The 18,430-nt window shown below is 57.7% G+C and overlaps 1 protein-coding gene across 1 annotated transcript in view; it reads right to left on the bottom strand.

Moving 5' to 3' along the window:
- Nucleotides 1–17,675, bottom strand: part of COL27A1 (collagen type XXVII alpha 1 chain) — a 125,848-nt gene extending 108,173 nt beyond the window's left edge. The window contains exons 1-4 of the mRNA XM_034664365.1: nt 17,573–17,675; nt 12,590–14,316; nt 4,645–4,698; nt 631–684 (exon numbers count right to left, since the gene is read on the bottom strand). Coding sequence (XP_034520256.1) covers nt 631–684; nt 4,645–4,698; nt 12,590–13,837 — 1,356 coding nt within the window. The 5' untranslated portion in view covers nt 13,838–14,316; nt 17,573–17,675. The remainder of the gene's footprint in view (nt 1–630; nt 685–4,644; nt 4,699–12,589; nt 14,317–17,572) is intronic.
- Between the last annotated feature and the right edge of the window lie 755 nt (nt 17,676–18,430).

Raw genomic sequence — 18,430 nt, 5'->3', positions numbered from 1 at the left:
TCCATGCATCGTCTCCACCTGGCAGGGCTCCCAGTTCCCAAACGAACATCCTCTCCTTCCTTCTCTGGGGTGCCCCGGTTGGGTCACCAAGGCTAACACCAGGGTGTCACTGGTCTCTTGTCTCTCACCCATGACCGTGTCCTCTCTACACCCCCCCCACATTGTGAATGCATCTGCTTCCCCTCCCGCCCCTCCTCCCACACCCCTAAGCTGGCTGGGCTAGGCTCATCCCTCCCCCGTAGCCCCCTGCCAGGTCTCCCTGCCTCTGCTCTGGTCCCCACCTCCATTCCACACCCACACCCAGCCATCATTCCCTAACATGACCATGTCCCTCCCCAGCTCAAAAGATGACAAAAGATGACATCCCTCCAACATTCAACGCCTTCCCTATTTAGCAGCAAATGACCCTTCTTTCCTGCTGTCCTTTGAGGGCTCTAGGTTCCAACAGCCCTTCTCTCCCTAATCCCCCCCAACAATCAGTTCTGCTCCCAGATCCTGTGTCACCGCCTGGCACTTGGGGGGCACTCAGGGAGTGCCTGTGGCACTGAGGCCTTCCCACCAGGGCCCCTTGTAAGCACCCCAAACGTAGCCCCCACCCCAGTACCTCCAGACCCCACAGCAAATACTCACTTTGGCTCCAGGAGGGCCGGGGAGGCCTGGATTTCCATAAGGCCCAGGAGGACCCTGAAAGGGAGAAGAAACAAAGGTGAGGGAAAACAGGGGTCACTCCGCTTCCCACAGCAATGCCTTCCACCCGCTGGGTCTTCTCACCTAGCCAAGTCTCAGCAGGACTGTCATGGCGGCCTACTTTTAGGGAGGGCCCCCTCGCTGCCCAGCCCTGCATGAAACACCTGCCGTGCATTACCTCATTTTACTCTACTAACCCACGAGGCGGGGCTGTTATTATTACTCTTTTGAAGATGGAGCCAGTGCTCAGAGAGGCTGAGAACTTTCTCAGGGCACTCAGCTGCTCAGGGGCGGAGCTAGAGGTCAACCTCAGATGTGTGACTTCGGAACACAAGCCCTCAACCTCTGAACTTTACTTTTACTGCCTCCCGGCTCTCTCCCCCTGGCGCAGCAGCCCTTCCCAGGCTGGCTCCCTGGGCTCAAAGCGCCCTTAGCTACTTGCTTCCCTCCACGGCTTCTCATCACGTTTGCCTTTCCCACCCATCCCCTCCAGCTGCCACCCACCCCGTCCTTTGAGGCCTGGCTCCCATGCCACCTCTCCTGGGGATCTTCTAGGACTTCTGCCTAAAGTCACCACTCCCTTTTGACTCCAATGGGCCTGTGGTGTGAGCCTTTGGAGTTGAGAGCCCAGTGAAGGGAGGCCTTGGCGTCTTCTGAACAAAGATGCCTCCCTCCTGTGGCCACAGCCCAGCCAGAGAGCTCTCCCTTAAGTTCCTAAGAGCTCTGAGCTGACAGGTCCTCCAGGACCTGTGTGCCTTGGAGCAGCTAGGAAGACTGGGCCCAGGGAGTCAAAGAGTCTTGGCCAAGTCACACAGCAGAGAGGTGGCCAAGTGAGGGCTGGGACCCAGGCCTGTTGGCTTCAGGTCCAGGGCTTATTCATGACACTAGATTTTCCCAGGTCCTATCTGAATCCTGTTTAACAGCTGGCCCCTGTTATGTCCACTTTCTCCGGCAAGGGCCCTGGGGTAGGGTCTTACAGCCAGTAACATAAACAGAGCCCAAAGAATCGGGTAATTCCTGAGAGTTTTTGTGCAGCAGGAATCATCTGGGGCATTGGGGGTGGGGAGAGGAGCCTGGAGAAGCCCGGTGGTGCCCCCCCACACCAGCTTCTAGACACACTGCCCTTGTCCCTGGCCCCTCTTGACTCATCTGGCTAGCTGTGTATGAATTTGCTTCCTTCCTCCCTCTCTGAGGCCAACTTTCCAGCTGCAGCCTGTCACATTCCAACCAAGGCACCTCCCCCTTCCTCGATGCCTGAACAGGGACCCTCCCCTTCTCCAAACACATCAAAGAGGAACAGTGTTCAGAAGCTCACTCGGCCTGGGGAACTGAGAACGGTGTCACTGGTGACCCTCCCTCTAAAATAACCCACTCTGCAGCCCTCTCCAGCATTCCACCGAACACTGTCTTCCAGCACATGGGTGTGACCTGGAACCAGCCGTGAGCAACCCCCTGCCCCAGCCTCGCTGTCCCCAACAGTCCTATGAGTAACTAGGACCCCCAGTGGTTTCTAAGGAATCTGGAAGACCTGAGATGCTCACCCCAGGCCAGGCTCCTGAGGTCTAACCTCAGAACTCAGATGGAATTGGACATAAGTTGGGTAGGCGCGTTTGAGGAGGGGCCCTTGACCAGCACTCCAGAAACAGGCATGGGCTGTGGGAGGCCAAGGATGGCTACCTTCTCCCCAGTTGTGCCCCCAGCTGCCCCGAAGATGGCGGGCTGGAGCGCTCGACTACCCCATCTGCAGCATGTGGAAGTGGGGGCTTCCTGCTTCCCCACCCCCACCTCCCCATCCCTCTCCAGCCACTGCTTTGCAAAGAAAAGGAGCACATAGTTGACTGGGAGCCAAGCAGACCAGTTCTATAAATCTGCAGCCCAGAAAGCCGGGTATGGGGAGGGCCCAGGGATTCCCCAACATCCTTCCACGGGCTGGGGAACTATGCGGAGGTAGACAGGGGCACGCCACTGTGCTTTGGGTGACCTCAGGTAAGGCCCTGCCATTCCCTGAGCCCCAGAGCCGTCATTCGTGCAGAGAGGAGCTGGGATGGTCTACTTTCCACATTCTACTATCTCTGGAATTTTATGATCTATGGAATTTCCAGCCTAGAAACAGGATGATGGCGGGGAGGTGCGGGGGGTGGGGGAGCGCACAGAAAGCCTGAGAAGGATGTCGGGAGAGTCATTCCCTCACTCATGGAATTTCATAGCTGGGAGGAACCTTGGAAATACGTTTCCAAGGAAATGCCTTGGAAAATCCTGAGCAGACCCCATGTAGATGGGAAACTGAGGCCCAGAGAAGGGAAGGGATTTGCCTAAGATCACACAGCTTCTGGGGGGAAATGCTGTTGGCTCCAAGACTAGAACTCTTCAGCAACCATTGGCCCGGCACCAGCTGTGAGCAGGGCACTCTGCTAGGCATGTGTGAGAAAGAGAAAGAAACAGGGCCTGGCTCTGGCCCAGAGGGGCTCGTTTGGGTAGAGAGATAAATCAGCACAATAGGTGGTTAAGATCATAGGTTCTGGGGTCAGACCGTCTGGGTTCAATCCTAGCGCCGACACAGACACTCTGGTTGACTGTCTCCAAAGTAGCCGAACCTTTCTGAGCCTCGGTTTCCTTGCCTGTAATGTGGGGACAACATCGGAGACTCTTTCTCAGGATAGCTGGGCTGGTGGGATGAGATCTTGCGCACCCAGCTCCGCCAACAGAGTTCAGCAGTCTGTGTGAGCTTTAGGAAAGTGATCCATGCCGTCCAGGGCAGCAGAGAAGGGGGCAGTCATCAGAAAACGAGGTGGCATTTGATCTCAGCAGGGGATGGAAGAGAAGCTTACAAAGAAGGGCACACCAGGTCAGGTCAAGAGGCCGGCCCCAGCAAAAGTGCAGAGGAGGCATCTGGATGGGCAAGGTGCCTGCTATCAGAGGGCCTCATCCCGGTCCCTGGCTGCAAGCTCCTGTGGCCAGCAGTAGCCCTGGTACCTCCGAGGTCCCCAGCTCTGGGTATATGCTCCATGGAGACTGGAGCCAGGAGGAAATGCCGCTTCAGACAGCAGATTCCAGAGCCCTGGGCCCAGAAAGCACAGGGCCAGGTCTGGAGTAATTGCATAACCAGAACCATCCGCTGGGCTCCGAGCTAAAAATATGCCCCAGGCAGCTGTCTCTGCCAGAGACTTGCCAGGCACCCAGCGTGGGAAAGGCTGATTCAGCCTGGGCACAGGTGCGAGGCATCATGGGGCTGAGTCCTCTTGGGAAAAGGACAGATTTGCGTCCAAGAGGACCCCCAGGGGTGCCGGCATATGGTTCAGAGCCTGGCTTCCCATCCTGGCTCTTCTGTTTCCTCTATGTTCGGTTTTCTCATCCCCAAAATGAGAATGATCATCCTGGCCCACGGCGGGGGAGGGGCTCAAACAAAGCAGCGTCACATGCGTGCAAGGTGTAACACAGAGTTCTTTTCAACACCAAGGCTCAGGCTAGCTCATCTCAGCCACTGCGGCCCTGCGAAGCCACCCTCCCGCCTCTGACCAAACCTCTCAGCACGGAAGCTCCCCCCCTACCTTGCCCGTGTCGGCATCCCCACCCCAGGATGGCCCTGCGGAGTTGGGAAGAGGGCTGCAAGGGTCGTGTCCTCCCAGGCCAGCTTTTTTTCCTGGACAAACGCTGAAACCCATCAGCTCAGGAGATGTGGTTGGCAGAAACCCCTTCTCTACTCCAGGCTGCCAAGGGTGATACCCGCCATGAACACCTGAGACCCCTGTAAGAGGTCGTTGCTGTCCCTATGCCATGCCCGTCCACACAGTGCCCCCAAAGAGCCCTAAGTCCACTTCAACGGACCAAGTGGAAAATGGGGACCGTGAGGGGCAGGAAACAGCCTGAGGACACACGGCAAGGCTGGAACTTCAGGGGCAGTGGGACATAGGCCAAAGAGCCAACCAGACCCCCAGAGGACAATGTGTGATCACTTACCCGAGGCCCCCGTGCACCAGGGGGTCCAGGGAGCCCAGGCAGCCCAGGGGGACCCTGAAGGAAAGAGCAAGAAGACAGCGTCAGTGCCAAGGGGCAGCAGGGAATGGGTTCGAGCAGTCGTTCCACACGCCTGGCCAGAGCTCTGGGCATGGACTCTCCGTGGCTGAGAAGAGGGGTTCTGAGGTCCCTGCCTAAGGAACTCATGCTCTTTGGGGCTTCCAGGCCTTTGCAGCTGCTGTTTCTTGGTCTTTGAAGTTTTCACCTTTTATTACTCAGATAACTTACCCAGGGTGCCACCTCCTCCAGGAAGCCTTCCTTGATCCCTCCCCCAGATTAGGTCAAGTCCCCTCTTCCCATTTTTCATTTATATATTATTTAGGGAATTGCCCGCCCTAAAGCCTGTCTCCTCAAAGGAACTAATTCTCTCTCCCCAGGGCCCAGCTAAATGTTTGATAAGATAAAACAGCAAGAGACCTCAGAGCTCAGCCAAGTTCTCTGCAAAGCCAGAGCAGAGAAGGGATTTGTCCAAGGTCACACCAAGCATCTTTACACCGTGGAGAGGCAGTGCAGCATAAAGGGTACAGGCAAAAGCTTTTGCATCAGACAGGCCTGGGTTCAAAGCCCATGCTGCCACTCACCAGCCGGGTTTGGGCAAGTTCTTTAGCCAGCCTGTGCCTATAAAATGGGGGCAATAACACCCTCTTCACAGCACTGTCACAAGGACGAAATGAGATGGTAAACATTTAACACAGTGACTGGGGTCTAATCATCACTCAAAGGTTCCATCTCTTCCAGTGGTCACAGCCTGGTCCAATTGTCATCACTGCTCCCTGAGAACCTGCAGCAGCCCCCTCATTGGTCTCCCCACCTCCACCGTCTCTCCTCTCCTGTCTTCCTCCACACGGCCTTGTTCATCTTCCCAAGGCACTCTGCTGCTCAACGACACTCAATGGCTCCCTATTTCCCACAAGAGAAAGGCCTAACCCTGCAGCATAGAAGGGAGGCAGCCAAGCAGTCTTACTAAATGGAGGGCTAACCTTTGTTCACATCCCAGCTTTGCCACTTAATAGCTGGAGACTTTGTGTAAGCCTTTCAGCCTGAGTGTCCACTGCTCCCCATCCCCTTGGGTTCAAAAGCCACTGCCCCGTCTCCCCTGAAGGCATAAATGAGGATTAACTGAGTGCCTGATGTGAAGAACTGAACACGGAACCTTCGAAGGAAGCCTGGCTTTCGAGGATGTGTGAGGCCTGGGGAATTCATTTGTTTCAAATAACCATCAACGAGATTCCAGGTTTCCTGCCCGGAGTTAAAATCAGTGTTGAAAACCCAGTACGGTTTGGCTGGTAATTAATCCAGATCTCACGCTGGGCAGCCTCGGTTCACAGTTCTGGCCTGTGAACACCACGTGCTTGCTCGTCCATGAATAAAGATCAGAAGAGAGATCCAGACAGGCAGATATGGGCACCAAGGCCCCAGGGGCACTGGAAAGAGCCTGGGGTGGGGGTGGCAAGTCCCAGACACCTCTGAGCCTCCAGGGACCTCTGGCCAAATTGGCAGCTGTCTTCCTTCCATGCAGAGCCTGGGGACTGGGTGGATGTTTCCCCTCTTCTGTCTCCAGTTCTCAGGTCTTCCTGCAGGGATTCAAGGTCAGGCTCCTCTCGGCTTCTCCCCAGGGAGCAGCAGAGTGTGGTTTAAGACTGGGGACCTGGGTTCACGCTGGGCACCCCCCACTTATGAGCTGGGTGGCTCTGAGCACGCTACTTTGGTTCTCCAAGCCTTCATCCTTGAAGTGTCAAATGAGGATATGACGGCCCCTAGCCGACAGATAATCCAAAAAAGTGCTAATCCTGGCACACAGTTCACGCCCAAAAAGTTAGCTGTTGTTTCTGTTAAGCAAGCTGCTGGAGGCTCTCCAACTCAGAATTTTAAACCACCCTCCTTGGCACAGGCTTTGCAGGAAGAGCAAAGATTTCTCTTTCCAGAAGGCCCTCCCTAGCCCTGTTCTTCCAGGTGACCCAGAATTAAAGGGAAATGCAGGGGCTCAGGCGAAGCATGACTACAGGTAGTATCATTACCCAGCCTTTTTAGTAGGTGAAAATCCTAAGGGAACCTCAGAGCAGCAAAGCGACTTGCCCAAGGCCACACAGCTAACAGGCGGAACCTGGATTCAGTCCAGGACATTTGATTTGTTCTCCTCTCCTGGACAGCTTCCACGCAGAGAGTCTTGGCTAGGTATGTCCTGACTCAGTGTGCAACCTTGGCTAAGGCCCTTCCCCTCCGCAGGCATCTATGGAATGAGCATCCCAGAACCTTCCTGACACGGGGCACTTCCTGCATTGCAGGGTGGCCGTGATGTCCTTCTCCGGTTATCTGGCAGGAGAGGAAAGGAGGACACCATGCCCATCTTATAGAGCGGAAGGCCGGGGCCCAGCAAGGCAGGGCTCATGCAGGGCTCCAGGGAGGGGACAGTCTCCGGGAGGTATAGCTCCGTCGGGGACCCAGTAGGGCAGCCGCTGTGGAGGCCTGGACACTCCCTCTTGGCATTTCTTCTGCCCCAGAAACAGGGGCATCCAGGCTGGGAGTCTGACCTCACCCACAACATCTGCTGAGCAGACTCTAAGTGCCAGTTGGGACCCACGGCCCAGCCTGGTGATGTCAGTCCACAGCCCGGCTCCGTGTCATGGCAGCCCAGGCCCCAGCTGCAGGCCCAGCCAGGCTCTCCTCTACCAACCCCGGGCCGGGGCTACCCGGTTGCCCAGCCTAACCCTTCCCCATTCAGGACTTACTTTGTCCGTGGGCAATGAGGGTGGGCGCCCCCTGCCCCCTCTCGCCTGATTTGAGACCCTGCCTGTTCTCCACGCAGTGGAAAAACGCTGCCATTTCTTTCCAGGGCCTGAAGCCTGAGCGGGTGACTCTGGGATGATTCACGAGGGCCGGGGTGGGATTTTCCACTCCACGCTGCAAACAACGGGGCCTCTGAGAGGGCCCAGAGCAAAGGGGGAGGGGAGCGGGGGCCACGGGCCCGCCTGGGGGAGGAGAAGGAGGCCCGGGCTCTGGGGCTCACACAAACAGAGCCATGGAAACAAACACGAGGCCGCTCTGGGCTTCCCCCGGGGGTCCTGGCCTCCGGCAGTCGGACCTAGGGGAACCCCATCCCACGGAACAAGTCCATCCTTGTGTCCAGCTGCAATAGCCCGCCTGCCAAGCCTTGCAGAGAGAAGTAAGTCCTGGCTGGCACGGCCCTGGGGCAGCAAGCAGAGAGGTTCCACAGGCCGAGGATCTGGGAGACCTGAGTCCAGGCCCGCGTGTGCTTCTAACTGCCAGTGACCCTGTGCTAAGACCCTTCAGTCTCTGGGCCTCTCCTCGGTGCCTGAGGCTTGATGGGGAGAAGCAGGGGACCTCAAAGGGCCCTCCCAGTTCTGACCATCTGAGCGCACCGTTATTCCCGAGAATAGCCCTCAGGGCTCGGAGCCTTTTCCCCCAGTCTCCGTCCTAGGGAAGGACTTCCCGGCCAGGGCTCCTCCGTGTGGCCTTACGCAGATTACTTCATCTCCCCATGCCTCCAGCCCTCAGTTTGTCCAGCTGCAAAATGGGGATATAACACCCAGCTTCCAAGATAATGTATGCGGGTGCAGGTTAGCCCCACTTGCTCCCCTGATCTATTGCACGCCCTGGGAACCCGGCCTACAGGCTGCAGTCACGCTTTCTTGCTCGCTGCTTCTGGCTGGGTCTGGCCAATGGGAGGTCCCAGCAAGAGACCGAAAAGTGCACAGAGTGAGTGGGCGGGGTATTTCTCTCCCTGCGGGGGGGGGGNCCCCCCCGGGGGGGGGGGGGGGGCAACTACAGACTACTGTTCACACTTTAACTTCCACTGGGTTCTGGTCACATGTCCTCTCCCCTTATACCTTCAGGTCAGACCTGTGTGCTTTGCCAGCCCTCGTCGGTTCCTTTGATGCCGCCCACGCTTCTGCAAATAGCCCCTGCCTTGAACTCTCCTCAATTACCTTGTCCCCCACGTGAAGCTGCAGGATACAGCATGCAAACTGTTTAGTGCAAAGCCCAGCACATAGTAGGAGCTCAAAAAGCATACATTAAAGACAAAGCAAAACAGCCCTCGTTCTCCTGGGTTCTGGATGATAACTAGGGTAAGGGGTGAATTTCTCAAGATCTAGCCCCGATTCCTAACCACCAACAGTATGAAGGCCCTCCTGGGTCCAGACACGCCGGTCCTCCTAATGCAGCGATACCCCCATCTCAACCACCAGCATGTCAGTAAACAGCCACAACCAACCCCTGGAACCAGGTCCTAATGCTGGGTGCTTTATGTCCCTCATCTCAATCCACACAACAACTCTGGAAACGTACGTAGTACCATAGCCCCATTTTACAAAGGTAGAAACGAAGGCTCAGAGAGGTTAAGTGACTTGCCAAAGGTCACACAGCACCTGGCCTCTAGAAGGCACTCAATCCACATGCTGACAGCATGAAAGGATGGCTGGTTAAGGGACTGGTTCAAACCCAGGTCACTCCAAATGCAAAGTCTGTGCCCCGTTACCCTCCACACGGCCTCCTGACCCACCAGCAGCAGAGATCTGTGTAACCTCAAGGAGCCTGGCCTGGGAGTCAAGACAACCTTTTTTTCTGTGAAGATCACATTCTTTCATTCATTTCACAGTCACAGAGCATCTGCTGCAGGCCAGGCCCTCATCCGGGTCTCCCTGAGGTGACGCTTGCAAAAAGTGCAAGCGAGTGCAAATGCCAGCGGCCTGATCATGAATAAATAAGGCCTTGACTCGCCTCCTCCCAGGCGTGGGGCTTCTGTGCAGCTTCTGTGCAGTCTCTGTGAACCGCAGCCTCCCCGCCCCTCCTCACCCAGGGCCCGGCTCAGCTTTTCCATGCTCCCCCCGCTGCCGGGGCTCCCACAGAGTTCCCTCGCTCCGTGGCTACAACTGCCGGCAGGCCCGGGGCCCAGAGCTGTCTCCACCTCTGCCGGTTCGTCTGCTGCCCCTTGGGACCGCGTGGAACCCGTCAGACCCAGCCGAGGCACCCCTCTCTGGCTCTGAAAGGAGGTCCCACCTACTTCTAGGGAGGGAGCTCTTCCAAAGCTGTTGGAGAGGGGAGACAGCCCTAGGGAGAAGAAAGAAGTTCCCAAAGTCACCCAGCAAAAACAGATCTCCAAGGGGCCTTGGAGATCACCCAACTCGCTTCCTCACAGGAGATGGGAGCTATTCTTAACTTACATTCTGCAGAAACCAAGGCTTAGGGTGGCTCAGGGCCACAAAGCTAGTAAGGGGTGGGGTCAGAATCGGAATCCAGGTCTGCATGTCCCCAAACGGGGGACAATTAAGCCCCCAACCCAGGGCAGCACAGCTTCTGCTCTGCTGGGACTAGATCCTAAATGTGTCTGGGGGTCGGAGGCAGATAAGAGGAGACAGAAGGAGCCACAGCCCTTGTCACGGCCGCTCAGAGATCCCACTTCCGTTATGGGACTTTTGGGCTCTGCCGAAATATAAATGACCAGTTTGCCACCTGCCACGTGGTGGGCTGGACAAGGCTTCTCCAAGTTTTTTGGGTTCCTATTGGAGTGAGGCTAGGTTCCAAGCTGAGGGAGGGTGGGATTAGGGGACAGGCTGGGACAGGAGGCAGGTTGCTACCCAAGCAGACTGACGTCCTCCCTCTTGCCCTTGGCCCTCCACGGCTGGAGGAGTACGGAGAGCCCATGGCCTCTCTGGACATCAGACACCCAGAGTCGTATCCCAGTCCCTGCAAGAACATGCTAGGTGCCCTTGGCCAAGTCTTTTGTCCCTCTAGCCACCATCCCCTCATCTGTGGAGCAGGGATCAGCCATACTCCTTCAGCCCTCCTGAACCAGGTCCTGGGAGGTCCTAAAGGAAGGTTCCACTCATGTAACTCATAACTCTGGTAGGTATAGAAACAAAAGATTCTTAAGATATTGAGATCTTCCTTTGAGGCCAAGGACAGGGCCTGACACATCTTTGAAGCCCCTAGCCTCCCGGCCCTGAGTCTTAAAGTCTCAGAGTGGACACTCAGGGGAGTGGGATGGAATGTGCCAGTCTTGGCATCTGGAGCTGGGGCATAAACTTCAACTCCGCCTCCTATGTGCTGTGTGCCCTTGGGCAAGTCCTGGCCCTTTCTGCGCACACTCCCTAGGCTCCTCACCTGCCTAGTGAGGAGGATCGAATGAAATGATCCCTAAGCACCCATCTACTGAACAGGTTGACTCCAGCACATTCTTTGATCATGGGAAGCTCAAGAAGGGGATCTGGAGTGAGGCCTCACCTCTGCTGACCCACATCGCCTGGTATGTGGCCCGGACATCTGACAGGCCCAAAAGCAGATTCTATACCCTAAAAAAATCACCCCTGTTCCAGTTGTGCTGGTTTGGACATGGCTGATCTCTCTCTACACCACACACAGCCTGGGGAGGCAGGGTTGACCTCCACTGGATGGGGTGGAGACCCTGAGCTGCACACCCTCTCTCGGGGGGGGGACAATTCACCACCTTTTAAACCCATGGCCTGTAAGCCCAGCACCCACACAGCTTGGGAAGTTGAGCTGTCAGGGGTCAGAGGCAGCTGGTGCCTGAGTCAGGCTGGGCAGCCTGGAGGGGTGAGAAGGGGTCCTTCTTTTCTCCACTCCCAACCTCCTGCCCTGACAATTTCAGAGTATAGGACTTGAGCAGACCGTTGACATAATTACAAAGCAATGCATACAATTTCCATAAGTTCTACAATATGGTTATAATAAAAACGGGCTCTCAGTCCCCTTGGAGACAGGCTGAATAAATATTATTCCTAATGATTATTAAAACTCATTAAGTGTGTTTGTAAGGCCTGGGAATTCCCAGCATCTGCCACCGTCTCCACATTGTAGGGAGCCTAACCTCAAACACAGAGCCTGGAGGGAAACCCGGCCTCAGGGAGGAGAAAACCACACGGTGGTCATCTCCAAGGCAGGAGAACAGAGCTGAGGCCTGAGCTTTCTGGAAACTCCATCCCCTCCACTCCCCGCCCGGAGGAATTGGCCTCCAGCTGCAGAAAGGTCGTTGCCCCTGGAGACAGTCCCAGGCATGCTGGAGGCAACAGGCCTGAGAACATCTCCTGCACGTGGAATGTTCTTTCTCCTTTCCTTGACTGTTCAGGCCCACCCCGACCCCCCTCACCCCAAACTCTTCTACAGGGGCCACAAATCAAACATCTATAGGAGCGGGACAACTAAAATACACAGGGGAAAGGACTGGGTTGGAAGGCCAGACTGGGAGATGTGGGGACACACGGGAGCAGGACTGTCCTGTCTAAAGGGGCAGCTCTGACCGGGCCGCAGGCCAGGGGCTACTGCATCTGTCCCCCTTCCAAGAGAAGCTGGTCACCAGGTCTTTCATAAGAAATCTCTCACATTTTTAAAATGTTAGTAACTTATTAAATATTTTTAAACAATGCTGCAAGTGCCAAACAAAACACTTTCAGGACTACCCATGTGTGACCTTTGTCCAGCGCTCCCAGACTAGCTGGTGGGCTGGAGGAGCTCTCCGCCAGGAGTCCGGACAGCTGAACTCTGGGGACCGCGTGACCTAGGGGCCAGTCAGCTAGAGGTTTTCCTTAAGCCACTTGACCTTCGCAGTTGGGTTAGCAAAGAACGACCTGGGGCCTGGGCCCATCCAAGCCCCGGGGTGGTCTTCACCCGGTGCTGGCCAGCAAACCCAAGGCTGCCCCGGTGCACCATGGATCATAGCAGAGCAGGCAATCGAGAGCCCAGTGGAGGTAGAACAGGGGACCCGCGTGCGAGTTGACACGCACCCATAACCACCTCCCTGCTCTGAGTTGCTTCTCCAGCCCTGCCCTAATGCCAGGAGTAGCCACTTGCCCTAACTGCCCCTGCCACCCCCTTGAGCCCCAAGCCACATGCACCCCTCACCCCATCTTACCGGCAAACCACAGTCGCCCTTGGGCCCTGGAGGTCCCATCAGCCACGGGAAAGGCGTGGGTCCCGCCAGGTGGAAGAAGGAATAGCTATGACTCGTGGGCCAGGGGCTGGAGGACAGGAATCGCGCTGGGGCCAACGCTGGGGCCGGGGTGGTCGGCCGGCTGGGCCGGGACTGTCTGGGGCTGGGCCTGGTTGTCAGATCATTCAACGGGACATCCCTGGCTGCCTTCCCAGGTCTGAGGGGGACGGGCTTCCGGGGGTTGCTCTTGGGTCTGGCTTTCTTTGCGGCTTCTGATCCAGAGGGTTTCTTGCTTCTGGTGGGGGCTGAGCCAGGAGCAAGGGTGGGAGACATCCTCGTGGCTGCTGGGGCAATCCTGGGAGAGCCAGGACGGGGGACAGGTGGCAGGGACAACACAGTGGGTCGGGGAGGTCTGTGGGTGCCAGCGCGGGCAGGGGCTGGCTCACTGGCATGACTGGTCATCTTGGCCTCAGTCTGGCCAGCTGGGGGAAAAGGCTTTTTGAAGGAGCCAGTGGCCAGAAGTGGGGGCCGAGCGCTGGGTAGCAGAGGTCTGGGCGTCACCGGGGTCCTCTGGATCGGCTTCACTGAGGGGCGGGGGGCTTTGGCAGGAAGTGGGTGGGAAGTGGGGGGCACTGACTTCTTGGTGGGTGGGGCTGATGTGAAGGAGGGCTGAGCTGCCTTCTGGGTGGGGTGGGGGTTTTTGACAGGGCCTCCTGAAGGAGAAGGGGCTGAAAGCCTGGCTGAGTGACTTTTGGGGATCTTGGTGGCTGCGCCCTTCCGCAATGGCCGGACAGCTGTGGTGGAGCTGGCCGGAGAGGCCGGGGGCAAGGGCGGGAGCACGCCACCAGCTGACAGCCTGGCAGGTGGCAGCGGGATCCGGGTTGGGCCCCCTGCTGCCGCACGCCGGCGAGGGTCTGTGGGGCTAGTCCTCAGGGGCTTGGCGGGTGTGGCAGGCACCGCAGTCCCTCTGGAGTCCCTGCTTGCTGGCCATGACCCCAGGGCTGGCGCGGCAGTGGTCAGGTTCTCCAGGCCTCGCAGGGCAAGGTCAGTCTGGAAGGTGAAGGTTGTGCCAGAGTCTCGGGGAAGGAGGGGTCCCAGCCGGGGCCGGTGTGTGTTGGCCTGTCCACACTGCTTCCTCAGGTGGGTACAGTAATCGTGAGCGACCTGCGTCACAGGGTAAATGCTGAACTGGCACAGGGCCCCTTCAAACTGGACCGCGTGTGGGTTCATCTTCCCAAAGAGGAAGGAGCCCTCGGGGTCAAGGGCTGGGTCCTTGTGGAAAGGCAGTGGGACAGGCACCCGGCGCTGCCCGCACGCCGTCACCAGGGTGACAGTGCGGCCCCGGAGCTCCAGGGCTAGGTGATGCCAGCGCCCGTCATGCACGTCGAGGTCAAAGGCCACGGAGCGCCGAGGCCCCAGGTGGAGGACCGTGCGGCCGGGGAGAAACTGCAGGCCCAGCTGCAGCTTGCGTTTCCGGCTGCGCACGGCGAAGAGGAAGGCATGGTTCACCCGGTGGGAGCAGAGGCTCAGCACCAGCGCCAGCTCCGTGCCCAGGGTGGCGGGGATGACGGCGGCCGTGGGGGCCTGGAGCCGGGTCCGCTGCGTAAAGATGAAGCCCGATTGGAACGGAATGACCCCTGGGGGCGGGGGGCTCCGGCCACCCCCTGCCTTCGTCCAGCTGAGGCCCAGCCGCTGGAGGACGTCCACATCTGCAGAGGGAGGGCAGAGGGGGAGAGGGCAAGGTCAGGGCCTGCTCCCGCCCCAGCCCCCTCCAGGTGCACAGACGGGGAGGACAGTCCACCCACGGCTACCCCCCCTCCCGGGGCCCCACACTGGGGGCCGGGAGCCTGGAGTCAGAACCAGTCCCCTGTCTGGGTGAAGGACCCTGCATGGACTCGTGTACGACACAGACCCCCCAGAGCCAGACTTTCTGAGTTCACATGTGACTTTAATGCCTCCATGTCCTCATCTATTAAATGGGATGACAGTAGTCCCAAACTCAGAAGGCCGTCGCGAGGAGTAAATGAGCTACCACACATGAAAACAAGGGCCTGGCACCCAATAAGCACGTGCAAATGACAGCCGTTCATACCAAAGATAATGACCATCACCAGATGCTAACACTGGGCATTCAGGCCGCCTCTCGTGACGTGTTTCCCCTTCTCTCTGTCTCAAAAGCCATCTCCTCCAGGAAGCAGTCCCATGAGTGAGGGAGCAGGGTGACAGGACTGGACGGGTCACAGGAGCTCAGTAAGGATGCCCAGCGGGCCTGACTGGTTTGACCGCCTTCAGGAACCTCCCCAGCCTGTTCCCCACCCCCAGGTCTCTCTGAGGCCAGAGCTGACTGCGGGAGCTGTTGTCTGCACAGAAGGAAGAGGACATGTCCAATGACTCTCTCCCACCCTGCGCAGCTTTGGACAGAGCAGAGGAAGCGATCAAGGCATCTCTGCGACCTCTGTCCTCTGGCGAAGCATTTGGACGTCGCCTGCAGCCTGGCCAGGTCATATCCGCCCGCTAATTACATCGGTGGGGCTCGCCAGAGCCAAAGGAGGGCTTCCAGCGTGTTTATGGAAAGGCTTCCTGACCTTGCCTCTTGCCGGGTCATTCGACCTCCTTCAGCTGGCCAAGCTGCCAGTGTCTGCAGGAGCCAGCTCCGGAGCTCCGACTCCGAAAGGAGAGGCTGCCTCTGGAACTGGGGTCTGGCTGGGATCCTCAGCTCCCTCCCACCTCCCCCCACCCCCCAGGCCCAGCTACCTAGGCCCCGAGCATGGTATGTGGGGTCCACATGGGGCTGGATTGCACTTAGTCCTCAGCCAGCAGCTGGGAGGTGGACGGACAGATGCATGGATGGACAGATAGATGGGCTGGGAGAAAACGAGTGCCATACACAGCAGGCTCTGGAGTCAGAAGGCTGGACTTCAGAGCCAGACAAAACCACCTGGGAGTCTGGACTCCGAGCCTCCGTTCCCTCTGCTGTAAAATGGGATGGCAAAGAACTCCAACATCATAGGGTTCTTAGCCATCCTTGCCATCCTCGCCCAGACACCTCTGGGCAAGTCTCCTCCTGACCCCGAGCCTTGGTTTCCCTGCCTGTAAGATAAGGGAAACCAGATGTGGAGGCAGCCGCAAAGTGCCAACGATGTTCTAAGAAGGCTGCAGTCGCAGGCTGCCCTTTCAGGCTGGCTTGGCTTGAAGACCTGTCTTCCTCCCTAAGGATCTGCGGGCCTTCATTTCACTTCGAGTTCCTCCTTTCTCCCACCTCCGTCTGTCCTGCGCTCCTAAGCTAACCTAAACCACTGCTCGAAGATTCTCTTGGTAGTGGCGTATTCCACACGTTTTCATCGCGGAAATGCTCCTAGTAGCACAAACTACTACTCACAAGAAACAGCTTCTAAGGGAGGAGGCACTTGCTGGTGAAGAGGGAGGACAAGAAGCCACCTCTCCCTTCCCTCGTCCCACCTCGGCGGCCCCCAGAGCCCCCCACTCCCGGCCTGCACGGCTGCAGCTTATGGCCACTTCTAGTTGCCTGGCCAGGCTCCACCAGTGACCGTCCTCTGCAGGTGGGTTTCAAAGCTAACACCAGCCAGTCTCCAGGCCTCCCCCCAGAGACGGTCTCCAGGGCAGGGGCAAAGCCCCACACTCCGGCACCCAGAGCTGGCAGAGGCGGTCATCTTACGGCGGCCTCTGACCAGCGTGGGCTCCACAGGGGATGGAGAAGGACTGTTCTTGCCCAAGTGTGCAGGTAAATAATATCATTAACAACAATAATAAGCCCTGATATTTACTGAGCCCTTCCTATGTGCCAAGTGCCTTATGTGTTCTATCTCGCCCAATTCTCTCCATCACCTATAAAGAAGTTACTGCTTATTATCCCCTCCTTTACAGAGGAGGGTCAGAAAAGTTCGCTATAGGAACTAGCCCAAGGTCGCACAGCCTATAATACAAGGCACAGCCAGGACTTGAACCCAGGCCACCTGGCTCCAGGGTCTCTGTTTTTAACACTCGGCTATCCTGAGCTGGAGCCCCTCAGACTCGTTGGAAAGTGGGGTGGAGACACATCCAGAATCCAGGGGCGAGGAGCTAGGGGACAGGGGAATGCAGCCCTACGCCAAGCTGGAAGGACCCCTGCCAGCTGGCCACAGCAAGATCCCTTTATTACATAAACCTGGCTCCACACAGCTCCGGCCTCTCCCCAACACCCCCCGCCCCCCATTGCCTGACTCAGGACTCTGGACAGCTGTTCACCTACTTTGTGGGGGAAACAGCAAGCTTGGAAAATATGACATTTGCACAAAATGTTGCCGGGCAGCCGGAGTCTCTTCCGGGCATGGCCCTCCCCTCCCGGGGACCCAATCCCTGCCGGCAGCCAGGTCAGGCCACAGGGGCTCTGGGAGTGCCCGGCTGCCCGCCCCGGCACACGGGCGAGCGTGGAGGAGGGAAAGAGCCGCTATTTTAGGAGGCCTTGTGGCTGCTTGACAAACAGATGTGGGAGAGGTTTCACTTTCCCAGGGCGGCTGTGTAGCCAGCCCACCGCCGCTCTGGCCCCCTGGCCGGGTCCTCGGGTATGGCAGGGAAGAAAAGGATCTCACGGGAAGGGGAGGAAGCTGTGGCCTTCATGCCTCCTCTCAACAGATCTTGGTATAACCACTAGACAAATCAGGACGACTGAGGCTTACTGAGCCAGCGCGATTTATTTTAATTCTGCCCCCGGACCCCGTAGGAAAGAAAGGGTCACCTCCTACACTTCTGCACTGAGCCCTTCCTGCCCCTTACAAAACATCAAATGTCACTCTTCCCAGCCTGGAGAGAATTTGCCAATGATGGGCTCCATTCTACTGACAGGAAAACTGAGGCACTGAGTTCTAATTAGGGGCATGGCTGTCTCCTAGCCCTGAGTTCTCAGGTCTCTTCTGCCCTCCCTTGTCCCCCCACCCAACCTCCTGCACAAAGAGAAGAGAGAATTACCTTCAGGAGCTCCTTGGGTGGAGGCCAGGTGACAGGTGAATGAGACTAAGATCCAGGTGAAGAGAAACCCCCTAGAGACGGGAAGACACAAGCAGAGGTGGCATCAGCTTCCACCCTGGGGCCCAGATCTGGCTGGGGACTGGAAGGAAATCACCCAGTCCCCCCCTCCCCCAGCCCCAGCCAGGCTCCCCTGCGGGAAGCGGAGGCCAGGTGCAGACTCTAGGACCCCACAGGGTAGCCCACGCTCCAGGGGTTTTCCAGCTGCAACCTCTAGAGGCAGGACCTGCTCACACAGCACACGTCACAAGTACAACATTGCTTTTCACAGATCGATAAACCAAGGTCACAGGGCGGAGAACAGTGGGCAGGAGGCCTTGCCCTGCGTGTCCCCAGCTTCAAATCTGCCGCTGACGCACTGGGCCACGAGGGGCCAGCCCGTCCCCGTCTCTGGGCCTCAGTGTCCCCATCTGTACTCAGGATCCTGAGGCCCAGGGAGTGGCAAAGCCAGGACTGAAAGGTCAGTGGGAAGACCAGACGCGTCCGCTTGGATGACGGACATCCTCAAAGGACAAAAGCCATGAGAACTCCCTCTCTAGACACAAGGTGGAGGGGGAGGAGGCCCCTTAGCCAGGACCAGCACGTGCTAAGGAAGCAGCCTACCTGGCTTCATGCTGATGGAGAAAGAGAGGAGAGAAAACAGAGGACACAATGGGGAGTCAGGCAGACCCAGGTGCAAACCTGGCCCTGTTGCTCACCAGCTGTGTGACCCTGGATGAGTCACTCAGCCTCCCTGAGCCTGCCTCCCGCCCGGCCGACACTCCCTATCTTACCGGCCAGGCGTGAGGATGAAATGAGCTC

Source organism: Ailuropoda melanoleuca, chromosome 7 (genome assembly GCF_002007445.2).
Source record: "Ailuropoda melanoleuca isolate Jingjing chromosome 7, ASM200744v2, whole genome shotgun sequence".
NCBI classification, from domain to species: Eukaryota; Metazoa; Chordata; class Mammalia; order Carnivora; family Ursidae; genus Ailuropoda; species Ailuropoda melanoleuca.
This window is presented reverse-complemented; position numbering and strand designations above follow the sequence as displayed.